The sequence below is a fragment of the Phaseolus vulgaris genome, chromosome 11 (genome assembly GCF_051622355.1).
Source record: "Phaseolus vulgaris cultivar YP4 chromosome 11, ASM5162235v1, whole genome shotgun sequence".
Classification (NCBI taxonomy): domain Eukaryota; kingdom Viridiplantae; phylum Streptophyta; class Magnoliopsida; order Fabales; family Fabaceae; genus Phaseolus; species Phaseolus vulgaris.
This window is the reverse complement of record NC_143508.1, coordinates 53,067,261-53,080,627: the sequence shown is the minus strand read 5'-3', so window position 1 is coordinate 53,080,627 and position 13,367 is coordinate 53,067,261. Positions and strand designations below refer to the sequence as shown.

Here is a 13,367-nt window from a genome sequence, read left to right as displayed (position 1 = left end):
GGTGTGGCGGGACCATGAAGAAAAAGGAAGTTTATAATTATGAAAAGGACAATTTTATTGTTATAATTTTTTAATAAAATTATATTAAATTGTTGACTTTCTTGCTGGTATATTTCTCTTTTTTTATAAAGTTCAGACACGCCTATTGAATGGTGTGTATGTATCGGACACACGTATGATACTCGTAAGATACATATTGGTGAAATGTCAATTTAAAAAATATTTTTTGGATGACAATTCTAGTACGGTTCTAACACAATTTTAAAAATGAGAAATACATTAATTTTCTAAAATCTCAAACTTATCGTATGAATTTTTATTATGATTATAAAAATAAGGAACAAATCCTATGAGAAACATCTTTCAACTAAAAAAAATTGAAATATACTTATGCACGTAAATTTTTATTGTTAATTTATATAATTCATAATTATACATTTTAGAGATTATGCGTATCTCTATATCTGATGTCATATGTCAGTGCTACATGGTTTTTAATACTAAATTATATAATTTTGTAATTTTGGCGGAAATGTTTGTAACACTTTCTAGGAAATTCAATTGTTGTTTCCACAAACTAGCCACTCCAAGCATTGTTTTGAAGTAATTAAGAGTCCTTCCTAGAATCTTCATGTTCAAGTGTATAATCATGAGTCTATAAGTAAACTCTTCTTCCACTAGTGTTTCCAAAAATGAATTTCCCAAAAATGAGTTATGTTCAAGAAAATGATACACTGAATTCTCTTTATGAGGTTTCACTGAGAGGTAGTGTATTTGAGTTAGAAACTCTTATTGGAAGAGACCCTCTTATCCTTCACAAGCTTTCCTTAACAACCTTCACTGAAACTCCCTTACACATATCATCTTTACTTGGCCACCTTGATTTCACAAAGTCCCTTCTAACTCACAAACCTCAACTTGCTCTTGAGATGGACCACTGCAAACGCACCCCTCTTCATCTGGCTTCTGCAGAAGGCCATGCAGAGATTGTTCATGTGTTGCTGCAAACATGTGAAGATGCATGCTTGGTGAGTGACCAAGATGGAAGAATCCCTCTTCATTATGCAACTATGAGAGGAAGAACAGAGGTTGCAAGAAAGTTGATTGGTGCAGCAAAGTCAGAATCAGTTATGGTGTTTGATGGATCAGGAAAAACTATGTTTCACCTTTGTGTTGAGCACAATCACTTGGATACCTTGAAGACATTGGTGCAAGTTGGAGATGTTAGGGAGGATTTTCTTAACTCTGGAGACTTACATCATGGAAATACCATTCTCCATCTGGCTGTTATGTTCAAGCAAATTGAGGTATGTTATTTCCTTTTTCTTTCACAAGCTAAATTATTATACTTCAGAGCTAAATTATTATACTTCAGATATTTTATCTGAGCTTTATAATTCATCAGGGTTTCTTATTTTCCAAAAAATCTTCTTTGATCCTTTATCTTTTAAATCTGCATCATTTGGTCCTTTCAATATAGCATTTGTTTTCAATTTTTGGAACACAATTTTAAATTATCATTTGAATGATTGAAAGAGTGAAACTTTGTCTCACTATATTCACTACAAGGAAATTATAGAATTGAACTGATGTTTAAATAAAGATAACACAACACATGGTTTCTATTTATATGGCTTACGAAGATTAATTTGGTGATTTGTAGAAACTAAAGTATGTTCGTAAGTCAGGTGTTGAACAGATTGATTTTTGACTACTTTTTGTATAAGAGTTAGGACATCCTTGAAGTGTCAGATTGATTTTTGACTACTTTTTGTATAAGAGTTGGGGATATCCTTGAAGTGTCTGCATAAGGATTGAAACACTTTTAAAATGTCTCATTTTATTTTATTTTATTTATTCTTTGCTAATAAAAAAAAGATTTGTGTGAAAAATAATTCTGTAAGCAATAATGAAATAGTTGACTTGACTTGACTTTTTCATCACTGCTTAATCTTAGTTAATAAACTTAATTAATGTATCTATGGTGTATGTTTCTAGACTGTAAGGTACTTGCTATCAATATCCAAAATAAGAGAAGAAGCAAATATTGAGAACAAGATGGGTTATACTGCTTTGGACATTATAGAGCAGGTTCCAAAAGACACCAGAAGTCTTCAAATAAAACTCATGTTGATGGATGCTGGATTCAAAAACAATGGAAAGAGCCAAGTACATCATCCACCATCTGCATCAATCATAGATGTTACTCCATCAAGAACACTGAATCCAAATGAAAAGTCTTGGAGAAAGTCTTTGAAGCGTGTGAACAAGCTCTTGCTACAAAAGAGTGATAGGTTGGAAGAAATGAGAGGGATGTTGAGTTTGGTGGCTACAATGATCTCAACCGTGACCTTTGGTGTTGTGATGAACCCACCAGGTGATAATTTAACTCCAATGTTACAATTTCAATTTCGAGAAATGTTCACAAGTTTGTTAACCATGAACACCATCTCTTTCATTTCATCACTTGGTGTCACTCTCTTACTTATAAGTGGAGTTCCCTTAAAGAATGAAGTCACAATGGGGTTCTTATCAGTAGGCACAAGTGTCTCTCTCACATTCCTTGTGCTTACTTACATACATGCTGTGCCTTTGAGCCGATTTATGTATTTTGGAGAAACATTTTCTGTGTTGTTTTCTTGGCTTGGAATTTTTGGGGCAATAGCTGTGTTTATCATAATTCGTGTAGTTTCTAGGATAGTGAAAGTTTTGTAACATGGAGCAAAAGGGGATTGGAACCTTTTCAAGAATGTCTTGGTGACTGACACGCCACTTAAATGGTATGTCCGTCGAGTTGTAATATACTCGTATGACATATATGAATATATGAATGAAGTGTTTAATTAAAAAAAGTATTTGTTATATTTTTAAAAATTCTAACATGATTTTAATATAATTTAAAAAAATACAATAATTTTCTAAAAACTCAAATTTATTATATAAATTTTTATTATGATTACAAGAATAAGAAATAAATTCTTTTAAACCAATTATGATAAACATTTTTCTATTAAAAAAATTAAAATATATTTGTTATACATTATTGTCAATTTATATAATATATAGATCCATAATAATATGTCCTACATTTTAAAAATTATATGTATTTTCGTATTTATATCCTTATTCATGTCATATTAAATATTTAATCTATTCATTTAAGTTTGCTGGAAAAAGTTTGTTCAAACAAACCAAATTAAAAAGATATGCAAAAGTTGAGATATTCAAATTCCACAAACAAATGTATCCATAAACCTTCATTCCATAATTGCACAAAATATGATGATAACTTGTATTTTTCAATAAGAAATTTGGATATTCATAGTGAAGCAGAATAACTTATGTTTAGATTACATCATATCAAAGATCATATCAAAGGCTAAATGTAAATTACAATCTTAGATGTCACACATGGATATTCTCATATCAATATAACATTAACATATTTTGGAGATATGATAGTGATTAGAATAAAACTAAATTAGAATGGATGCAAACTTTCTATTACAAATTAGTTTCTGTAAAATTAAAATAGATATAAAATCATTTATTAATATTAAGAAAGTTTCCTTTAAATTTTCATAAAATTATTTTTAAGATGAAGTTTGCATATGTTATGAAATGTCTTAAGGGATCTCTACAACATTCTCGTTCATTATATTTATGAACAACATTTTTTATAAATAAAAATTCAGAAATTATTTTATTGTTTAATAAATATAATTTCAAATCTTATTCTTTACTGTATATATATTAATTATTCAATGACGATTATTCCAAGATACTTTCTTTAAATAACTACAGATATACCTTTTAAAATAAAATCAAATAAAATAATAATTTCTTTTAGTTTCTATAAATATATTACTTTTATTTTAATCTTCAATAATTTGGTGACTTGACATTTTTTTATGACAACACCCATTAAGGAAAATATATATAAGGAAAACCACAAACAAAAAAGAGGAACTAAAACCAAAAGAAAATATATTTTTGAAGATTAAAAATCTAATTAAAAATGAAATATTACAAATATTATAAACAGTTTCACATATTTCCCGAATTAATAATAAAAATGGATACTTACGGTAATTCTAAATTAAGAAAATGTAATATTAATTATATTATAAAATTCTATTAAATTAAAATGAAATGGTTATTAACAGCATGATTAAACACACGGTTAATAACAATACTAAATAAATAATTAAACAATATCAACAATAAAAATAAATATTGATAAAATAAACTAAATGCTAATAATGAAATTAATATTAATATTAATAAATTGTAATAATAAAATATTTATTTACTTCTATTTTAAATAAATAATTTCAAAAGTAAAATTATTTTTCTCCGTTTCACTCTAATAAATGTTTATGTTTATTCTGTTCTTATTAAGAATTTTTTTTGGCTTAAATATAAATCATTTTTTAATTTACTTATTATCAAAATAACTTTATAAGTAGTATTTCTCTACTTGTTTTTACATATTGTTTTATATATTTAGAATACATTCATACTTTTTTTTTCTATTTCAATTAAAATATGACAAAAAAACTCTCAAGTATGCGAATATAAATATTATCTAATTTTTTAAATAACTTATAAGTTTTAATGATATTTTACTTAACTAAGTTATGATATAATATTAATTTGTATTTTAATAATTAATTATTTTTTGAAAACAACATTCATCAAGTTTTGGAATAACACCATTATTTTCATTTGATTAAAAACATCCAATGTAGAATTATTGTGCGGTATAGAATAAATCTGGAAGAAATTTTAAAATAATTTTCAGTTAGTAATAATTAAATAAGGGTAAATGAAATATTTTAAACTTGAATAATTAGAAAACCAAACATGTAATTAAAAATTTATAAGAATACAAATTTTACATCTTTAATAAAATAAGGGTTTTTCTTCTTCAACAAAACCCTGGTTACAGCGCAAACTGCAACCCCTAACACAGACCCAACTCAACTCCCTCTGCCTCAGGTGGCGGCAACGTAATTTTTTTTTAATTTTTCCATTTGGGTTTTCGAATGAACGAGTAATCGTGTATAATGCTGAATCAAAATTCCTCCTTTACAGATACAAGGATTTTTGGTTGAGAAACGAAGAAGAAGAAGAGGGTGTGAAGAGAGATGGGAAAGAAGAACAAAGTGAAGGATAATGGAGGCAAAGAGCATTGCTCCTCCACACTTTTTGTCTCGAACTTGCCCTATTCCTTTTCCAATTCTCAGGTATTCGTTATTTCCTCTGTTCTTCTCCATTCATTTGTTGGTTTGTTTGTTACTTGGTTAAATATTTTTTTTCCTGATAATATATTTTCTAATTTTTTGCAAAAAAATGTAAAATCAGTTGGAGGAGACGTTCAGTGAGATTGGACCTGTGAGGCGTTGCTTCATGGTCACACAGAAAGGTAAAAGTTTAGTTTTTTTTTTTCATGAGCTTAGTAATTGATGTATATTAGATTATGCATATAGATTATGTATGTGGGTCAAGAGGGTTGAGCTTAGTTGGGTGAAAAGGGTGAGAAAATTGTTCTAAACTCCATGATATGTGTTCAACTCTACTGGTAAAAGAAAATTATGTATATAGAGACGTCAGGCATAACTGAGGTGTATAATATATTTTGCTCTTTATACTCTAACATCTTTTTCTTTGGTTAATAATCCACAGGATCAGCACAGCATCGTGGTTTCGGTTATGTCCAATTGTGAGTTTATATTTAGCTTCCAAAAGTTTAATTTGTTGTCATCACATTCTTTGGTTGTCTTATCACTAGCAGTTGTCAGCGTACTCTGGATTTGTTTGGAGAAATTTCTCCATAAGAACTTCTAGGAGAGAAACACAAGAAGAAAAAAATGAGATGGACTTCTTAAAAAATGAGACGGACTTCTCTCGCAGAAGTTCTTGTGGAAAAGTTTGTCCAAATAATAAGCTCTCTATGTCATGACTGGATATTAATTTTGATATGGTTTCTTGCTCATGTTTTGACTAAAAACTCATTCAGTTCAACTGAAGCTGTCAATAAATTTGAATACTCAGTTGTCAGTACCCAAGTGAAAGTTTTCCCTTTTTGGAAAATGTCCTCAAATATGGACTGGAATATTCTCTTCTTGCTATTGTATCTCAGTAAACCTCCATGATCCTGTCACTAAGTTGCTAAGAAAACTTAAAGCACCATGATTTATGAAAATCACTCAAGATATCAATAGACAAAGTTTATTGTGGATATTCAAGTTGCATAGTGTAGTGCTTCAATAATATGAAACCTGTCTTCTGTTGATGGTGACTGTGCTGTATAACAGTGTTGTGGTTATTGGTAAATTAATCCATAATCATAATGTTCGTTGTCTCTATTTTTGTTTGAAATGTATGGTTCTTCTCTCTCAACTTTATCAGAATTAGAATCTGTGACTTAGCTTTTTTTTAGTTTGTAATTAATTGTTTCCATCTTCAGTGCTGTTGAGGAAGACGCCAACCGTGCTATTGAGCTGAAGAATGGTGTATCTGTTGAAGGCCGTAAAATTGGAGTGAAGAATGCAATGCCTCGTCCTCCCCGTGAGGAACGAAAGTCGAAACCAAATAAAGGTTGATGCTGACTTAATTATGGCTCAGCACACTGTGATATTTTCATATTCCATGTTTGAAAAGTTATGGAAATTATTTTAACCTTGTTGATACTTTTATTCCTTTGTTTTCTCTTCCCCCTCTTTCTTTCGTAATGTAGTAGCTAATGTAGTAGCGGGAACACCAGATGATCTTGTAAAACCAAAAGATGATGATGTGAAAGACAGCATATCATCTGGAACAGAGAAGCATGTTTCAGTTTTGAAGGAAGGTTGTGAATTTGTTTATACGATTATTTTATATTTTTTACATTTGTAATTTTCCCCTTATTTTATGTTTTTTTTTCTAGAAGTACAAGTCAAAAGTAAACAGAAAAGCTCTAAGAAGCCCCTGGAAACGAAAAAATCAGCTCTTTGTAAAGATGTAGCAGATGATGGTGGTTGCTCAGAAAAACAGAGGTATTTACTTATCTGTTCTCTGCAATTGTACTTAATCCAACCTTTCTAAATCAGTTAGTTTCCAAAGAGATAAAAGATGAATCCAGGAAGTATGATTAAGTGGAAATGACTAATGAGATGACCTGATTCCAACTTACGGATGTATCTTATGTTTGAATTATGTATTGTTCCTAAAATGCTGTTTCTTATTGTATTTTTTTTTTTGGACAGGGTTGCTAGAACTGTTATTTTTGGTGGCCTTATCGATTCTGATATGGCTGAAGAAGTTCACAACCAAGCCAGAGAGATTGGCACTGTGTGTTCTGTTAACTACCCTCTTTCAAGGAAAGATCTTCAGCAACATGGTAACTGTGGATTTTGATCTTTTCAGCTAGTGATATATAATGCAGATGAAGTAGGTTTTTGTGTTTATCTAGTACCGTAACTTGTCAGTTATATTTAGAAGTGATATAAAAAGATCTACACTCTTTTCTTTTTATTAAATAAAACAGGCTGCATTAGTGTTCTTTGTAAGATTTGACCTGTTTTATACTTGGTGTAAAGTCATTTGTAATTTCTGTGTGAAGCTGATTCTAATTAGATTTGCCATGTAATCATATTGAGTGATGATATGGATGTTGAAGTTTGTTCTTCCACTGAAATTGTCAAAGAGGTGGCTTTCCAGCTAGAACGTCGAACAAGATTTAATACATTACATCATTTATTCAAAGATTCTTTAAATTTCTTGGGATTTTATAATTCATTATGGAAATTTTCCAGGTCTCATGCAAGATGGCTGTACCATGGATGCTACGTCTGTACTTTATACAAGTGTTAAATCAGCCCGAGCTTCTGTTGCAAAGTTGCATAAAAAAGTGATAAGAGGGGAAACAGTTTGGGCCCGCCAACTGGGTGGAGAGGTAAAGTACTTGTCGTAGAACTCAACAGAGTCAGTACAATATCATCAGCTCCAGCAAAACATAATTTGTATATGAATAACTGCCAGCTGAGAGAAGCTGTATCATTTCGTTTTGTATTCATAATTTGCTTGATGTCTTAAAATTTGTTTTGCATGGTACTAATTAATTATATTGAATGTTATTCATTTTCTAAAAACTGAGTAGGTCAAAACCCTGTTCTCTAAATTTCTTTTTTATGCAAAATTCATTACTCATTATTACTAGTAGTGAGTTTTTATGTGTTGCTTCTAAAGGTTTAATAGGATTTTTATTTGGGTTTGGTTTTAGCCTCTGTTTCCTATGCATGTGCAGAAACTGGTTGGAATGCATTTAGTAACTATAAACTGTACTTTGTCAGATTCATCTAATAATCTATTAGGTGGTGGAATATAGACTCATATTGTTTATGCTTTATTGTTGTTTTTTTGTATGATTTTTAATTGTTTGTAGGTGAAGTTAACTTCCCTGTTTACTGTTTATGATCTTGAATGAGATATTTGTTTCTTAACAATTTTCTGCTGTATGTGGATCAGGGCTCCAAGACTCAGAAATGGAAGCTTATTATCAGAAACCTTCCTTTCAAGGTTCAATGCATAGAATTAAAAAAACTTGAATCAAATATTTTTGGATACCTTGACTTCTGACTAGTTGACTAAACATGGATGCAGGCGAAAGATACTGAAATAAGAGATATGTTTTCATCTGCTGGATATGTGTGGGACGTATTTATTCCACAAAAGTCAGACACAGGGTCAGTTCTTTCTACTTTTCCTTGACTAAGATTTTCAATATGCTATCATACATAATGGTTTCTTAAAATGTTTTTCTTTTTTCCTCTTCTCCTTTGTGCAGTCTGTCTAAGGGCTTTGCATTTGTAAAGTTCACCTGCAAACAAGATGCAGAAAATGTATGAACTGTTACCATTGTTTTATTTTATTTACCTACTACTGTTTGTGTTCTGCATATAAACTTCATTTTTTCTTTTTCAGGCCATTCAAAAGCTGAATGGATCAAAGTTTGCTAAACGAGTCATAGCTGTTGATTGGGCTGTTCCAAAGAAAATATTTAGTAGTGAAATGAATGATCCTCGTGCATCAGAGAAAGGTAATTTTTATCTTCAGTGAAAATGGTACTTTCATCAGCCATTCTTATTGTCTATATTTGAAATTGAATGAAGTTATGTAATTATTATACGTTGTCTAGATCTTATTCTTAATTTAAAAATATAATTTTGCTTGCCCTGCATTGCTCAATACATGAGGTGGATTGCTTAATCAGTTGAAGTTCCTTTTGGCGTTTCAATGCAGAAATGTATACTTATTTGAAGTGCTCTCCTTTATTACCAATTATTTAATAGTACTACTTTATGAGGTATAAATATTTTTATTTGGAAAACTTCTTGCCAGCAATATTTTAATGGAGTACATTACGTTAAAACATGGTGCTTGTAAGTGTTCTACTGTTGAATTAGAAATTGGGACTAGTCTATCACTGTTCACATGTTTGGGTTTTAACCTCAATTTCTCCATTACGTTAGTCAGCTGTTTGGTAGATTTGTGGAGTAAAAGGCCAGCTTCTTGTTATGTGGCTCAATCTTTATTACACTTAACTGAATACATGTTTCGTATAGTGTTCCTCTAATTTCTATGTTGTTCTAAACTTAAATAAATTCTTCAGTGGTTAATAAATTGGAGCCATGCTGCTGAGTTGTTACAAACTTAATTATTGTCGTTGACTTTGTTGGAAATCATACGTTTTTTTTCTTCTGGAATTTCAAAATTTAAGTTCAATAGATTTCTATTTGGTACTATCTCTATGTTGAGGTAAAAGTTTATTGATTCTTTTTGTAACCTTTGTGATTTCCCTGGTAGATTGTGTATTCATTTAGTGCTTTAGTTTGGTGCACCATTAATCATAATGTATTCCTATAGAAAAGTTTGAGCTTGTTTCTTCATGAACTGCTAACATAACATTTGAAGTATTGAGTCAGTTCTAGTATTCAAATATACTATCTATCGGAGCTTTACATAAGTCTCACTCTTCATCTTTGCCCTGTTTATTTTAGTATGCCAAAAAACTTTATTTAGAATATAAACTATTTAAATAATACGTCCTTTGCAATTTCTTCAGGACAACAAAACTTGAGTGATGAAGATAGTGATGAGGAAGATGTCGAGCTTGTTGATAAAATATCTGGTCAAGGAGATGATAATGATATGAACAGCCCTAGTGCCATGGAGGAAGAGGGAGCTCCTCCTGAAGATAATTTTGACGAGGAAGCAGACCTTGCAAGAAAGGTTCTTAACAACTTGCTTGGATCCTCAAGCAAAGGAACATCTGAAAACAATGATTCTATGTTGTCCAGAGAAAAGAAAGAGTCAAGATCGGATGAAGATTTTAAGGATGCAGATGGAAAAGTATCCGATGATTCTGAAAAGGTTTCAGGTGCTTCTAATCCTGAAATTTCCAGCAAAAACAACTTATCAAATCCTAACGGAACCGAAGAAGATTTGCAGAGAACAGTTTTTATAACTAATCTTCCCTTTGAATGTGATAACGAAGAAGTAAAACAACGATTTTCTGGGTTTGGGGAAGTAGAATACTTTGCTCCTGTTCTCCACCAAGTTACCAAGTATGTCCTTGTGTTATTTTTCTGTCTCTATTTCACTGGGCATTATTCATAGTCCCCTTTTACTCAATGCAGGCGACCAAGAGGAACTGGTTTTCTAAAGTTTAAAACTGTAGAAGCAGCTAATACCGCAATTTCAACTGCTATTGCTGCTTCTGGGACAGGTATTTTACTTCAGGGTAGACCATTGAAAGTTTTAAAGGCTTTGGATAAGAAATCGGCACATGACAAGGAACTGGAGAAAGCAAAAAATGAGGTTCATGACCACCGAAATCTTTATTTGGCAAAGGTTTGTCTTCTCCTTTGTAACTCTTGTGGAGTACGTTGTTGAAGCTGATAGATATTCATAAGATTAACATTTTGCATTCTACTAAATTGTAACAGGAGGGACTTATTCTTGAGGGATCTACAGCCGCCGAAGGGGTTTCAGCCAGTGATATGTTAAAACGCCAAGAGTGAGTATGGTCTTGAGTGCTGGTGGTTTTATTATTTAAACTCACATCTACGATGTTGGTTTTAGTTATTATGGGATGCACAACTTTTTCAATCTCAAACTGTCAAATTGTTATAATAGACCACTGATTCTCCATTGAGGGACTGACCAGTTGGTTCATGTTATGTGACAAATATGTGCTGTTCTTACCCTATGTGAACATAAGGAGAAAAAAAAAGTTGTATTGTGTTCTTCTCTTTGTTTTCCTTTTTCTTTTCATGCTTAGTTTTTGTTGGGAAAAATCACAAGAGGGCTGGAAAGAAGGCCTCTTGATAAGTTTAGATATATTTTCTAGCTCACAATAATTCTTGGCACAATCCATTTTGTGTATAGGTCAACAAACGAACTAATATCATTAGTGGTACTATTCTGATTTCTGTATGTTATGTTGCATCTGATCTTGCAAATGTAGTGGTTTAAAATTCTATCTTCTTTCTCAAGTGTAATTCTTCAGCTGGTGTTAGTGCTCAACATATAGTTATTGAAATTTCGTATAGGTTGGAGAGGAAAAAGAAGACAAAGCTTCAATCTCCGAATTTTCATGTTTCGAGAACTCGACTCGTGGTCTACAACTTACCCAAGTCAATGCATGAGAAAGAACTCAAGAAGCTTTGCATCGATGCAGTCATCTCTAGAGCTACCAAGCAAAAACCTGTAATTCGGCAGGTTGGTTAAGTAGATCATGACTTTAAGTTGTCAATTATTGTTTCTCTAAAGCTTTAAGGGTGTCAAATTTATAACAAAATATATGCCAATCTGCAGATAAAGTTTTTGAAAAATGATAAGAACGGAAAGGTAGCTCAAGAACGCTATTCTAGGGGAGTTGCCTTTATTGAATTTTCTGAGCATCAGCATGCTCTTGTGGCTCTGAGAGTTCTCAACAATAATCCTGGTACAACCATTTCTCATCATCTCTGGGGATCACACTATTTTGTACTCCTATTTCTGTTTAATTTGAAGTTTGCTTTCATTGACAACAGAAACATTCGGTCCTGAACATCGACCGATTGTGGAGTTCGCGCTTGATAATGTTCAAACACTTAAACTTCGGAAGGCGAAGCTACAACAATTTCAACAGCAGGCTCCTCAAGAAGACAACAATGCCATGCAAAATGACAAACCTGGCAACAATGAAGTTCACACGCCGGACAGAAAACGAAAGGCTAGGGAGCATGGTGAACCGGCTAAGGAAACAGTACTGAATACAAATGGTGAATCAGAGGCAAATGGAAAATCCCCTCAAGGACAAAAGTTCAAAAGACAGAAAGGCAACAATAAGACCAAAAGGGCACTGAAAGAAAATCCAGAAGCCTTGTCCATGAAGCCAAAGAATAACCAAAATGGCCAGAAAAGTGGTGGTACAGCAGTTGAAGATCAAAACACTGCCACTGCCACTGCCACTAACAGAAGAAAACCAGGAAACAAAGGTGATGATACTGGGTTTAGAAAAAGAAAGATGCAGACTCAAGAACAAGAAGCAGGCCATAAGGTGGTTTCTAAGAAACGGCCTAAGAAGAATAAAGGTTCAGTAGGGAAGGACGTAGTAGACAAGCTTGACATGCTTATAGAACAATATAGATCCAAATTCTCACACAAGGGTTCCCAAGAGAATGCAGAGAAAAAACCTTCAAAACAGCTTAGGAAATGGTTCCAATCATAGTCTACTTTTTCTTTGCTTCATATGAATTTTGTTACTTGTATTATTCTCTTACTGCCTTTGAAAAAGTTTAAGCAATCTAACATTAGTTGCACCATATCTTATGTTGTTTTGCCTTTTTTTGTCCCTAACAAGATTTCAAATATTGATGATTTTTCTGGTATTTTTTGCTGTGTTTGTGTTTGAGGAATGTGTGTGCAAAATATCTAATTGATTAAACCAACTAGTATTATTTAGTAAAATCATTTACTATTAATTTTTATACTTTGTTAGTTAAAACCATATTATACCATTGATTGATTAGAACATTGAAGAAAACATTCATACATGGCCTTTAACACTGTAGTTATTATTCAATGCATTTAATAAAATATAAATTAGCAAAGGAAAATTCTAAGAGAATATTAATACAGCATCATAGGTGCATGCAAGTTTGTCCTAGAAATTATTGTTGGTAGTTTCTAAAATAATTATAATAAGAGTAAATGCACTTACATTAAACAATGGAATGTGATTAGATTATAATGACATTTTTACAATGATTGTGAGTGTACTATTTCAAAACAACAAGATATTTTAAAACTCAAGCTTTAATAAAAAAGAAAAATTC

General features: G+C 31.6%; 2 protein-coding genes across 5 annotated transcripts; both read left to right on the top strand.

Moving 5' to 3' along the window:
• The first annotated feature begins 661 nt into the window (after nucleotides 1-661).
• Nucleotides 662-2,845, top strand: LOC137817791 (uncharacterized). The gene is made up of 2 exons (XM_090297483.1): nucleotides 662-1,307; nucleotides 1,999-2,845. Exons 1-2 carry the CDS (start codon nucleotides 693-695, stop codon nucleotides 2,713-2,715), a joined length of 1,332 nt encoding a protein of 443 aa, XP_090153609.1. The 5' UTR covers nucleotides 662-692; the 3' UTR covers nucleotides 2,716-2,845.
• Nucleotides 2,846-4,907: 2,062 nt separating this feature from the next.
• LOC137819679 (RNA-binding (RRM/RBD/RNP motifs) family protein) lies at nucleotides 4,908-12,920 on the top strand. 4 transcript variants are annotated; one of them, XM_068623605.2, is made up of 19 exons: nucleotides 4,908-5,001; nucleotides 5,098-5,249; nucleotides 5,368-5,428; nucleotides 5,689-5,725; nucleotides 6,473-6,603; nucleotides 6,743-6,853; nucleotides 6,932-7,040; nucleotides 7,251-7,384; nucleotides 7,800-7,939; nucleotides 8,512-8,562; nucleotides 8,647-8,729; nucleotides 8,831-8,885; nucleotides 8,968-9,082; nucleotides 10,109-10,610; nucleotides 10,683-10,896; nucleotides 10,992-11,062; nucleotides 11,598-11,766; nucleotides 11,863-11,992; nucleotides 12,081-12,920. In XM_068623605.2, exons 2-19 carry the CDS (start codon nucleotides 5,151-5,153, stop codon nucleotides 12,758-12,760), a joined length of 2,892 nt encoding a protein of 963 aa, XP_068479706.2. In that variant the 5' UTR covers nucleotides 4,908-5,001; nucleotides 5,098-5,150; the 3' UTR covers nucleotides 12,761-12,920. The 4 variants fall into 4 exon arrangements, with proteins under 4 accessions (XP_068479706.2, XP_068479721.2, XP_068479713.2 ...); XM_068623620.2 differs by having other exon boundaries at nucleotides 4,911-5,001; nucleotides 6,746-6,853; XM_068623612.2 differs by having other exon boundaries at nucleotides 4,911-5,012; nucleotides 6,746-6,853.
• The last annotated feature ends 447 nt before the right edge of the window (nucleotides 12,921-13,367 follow it).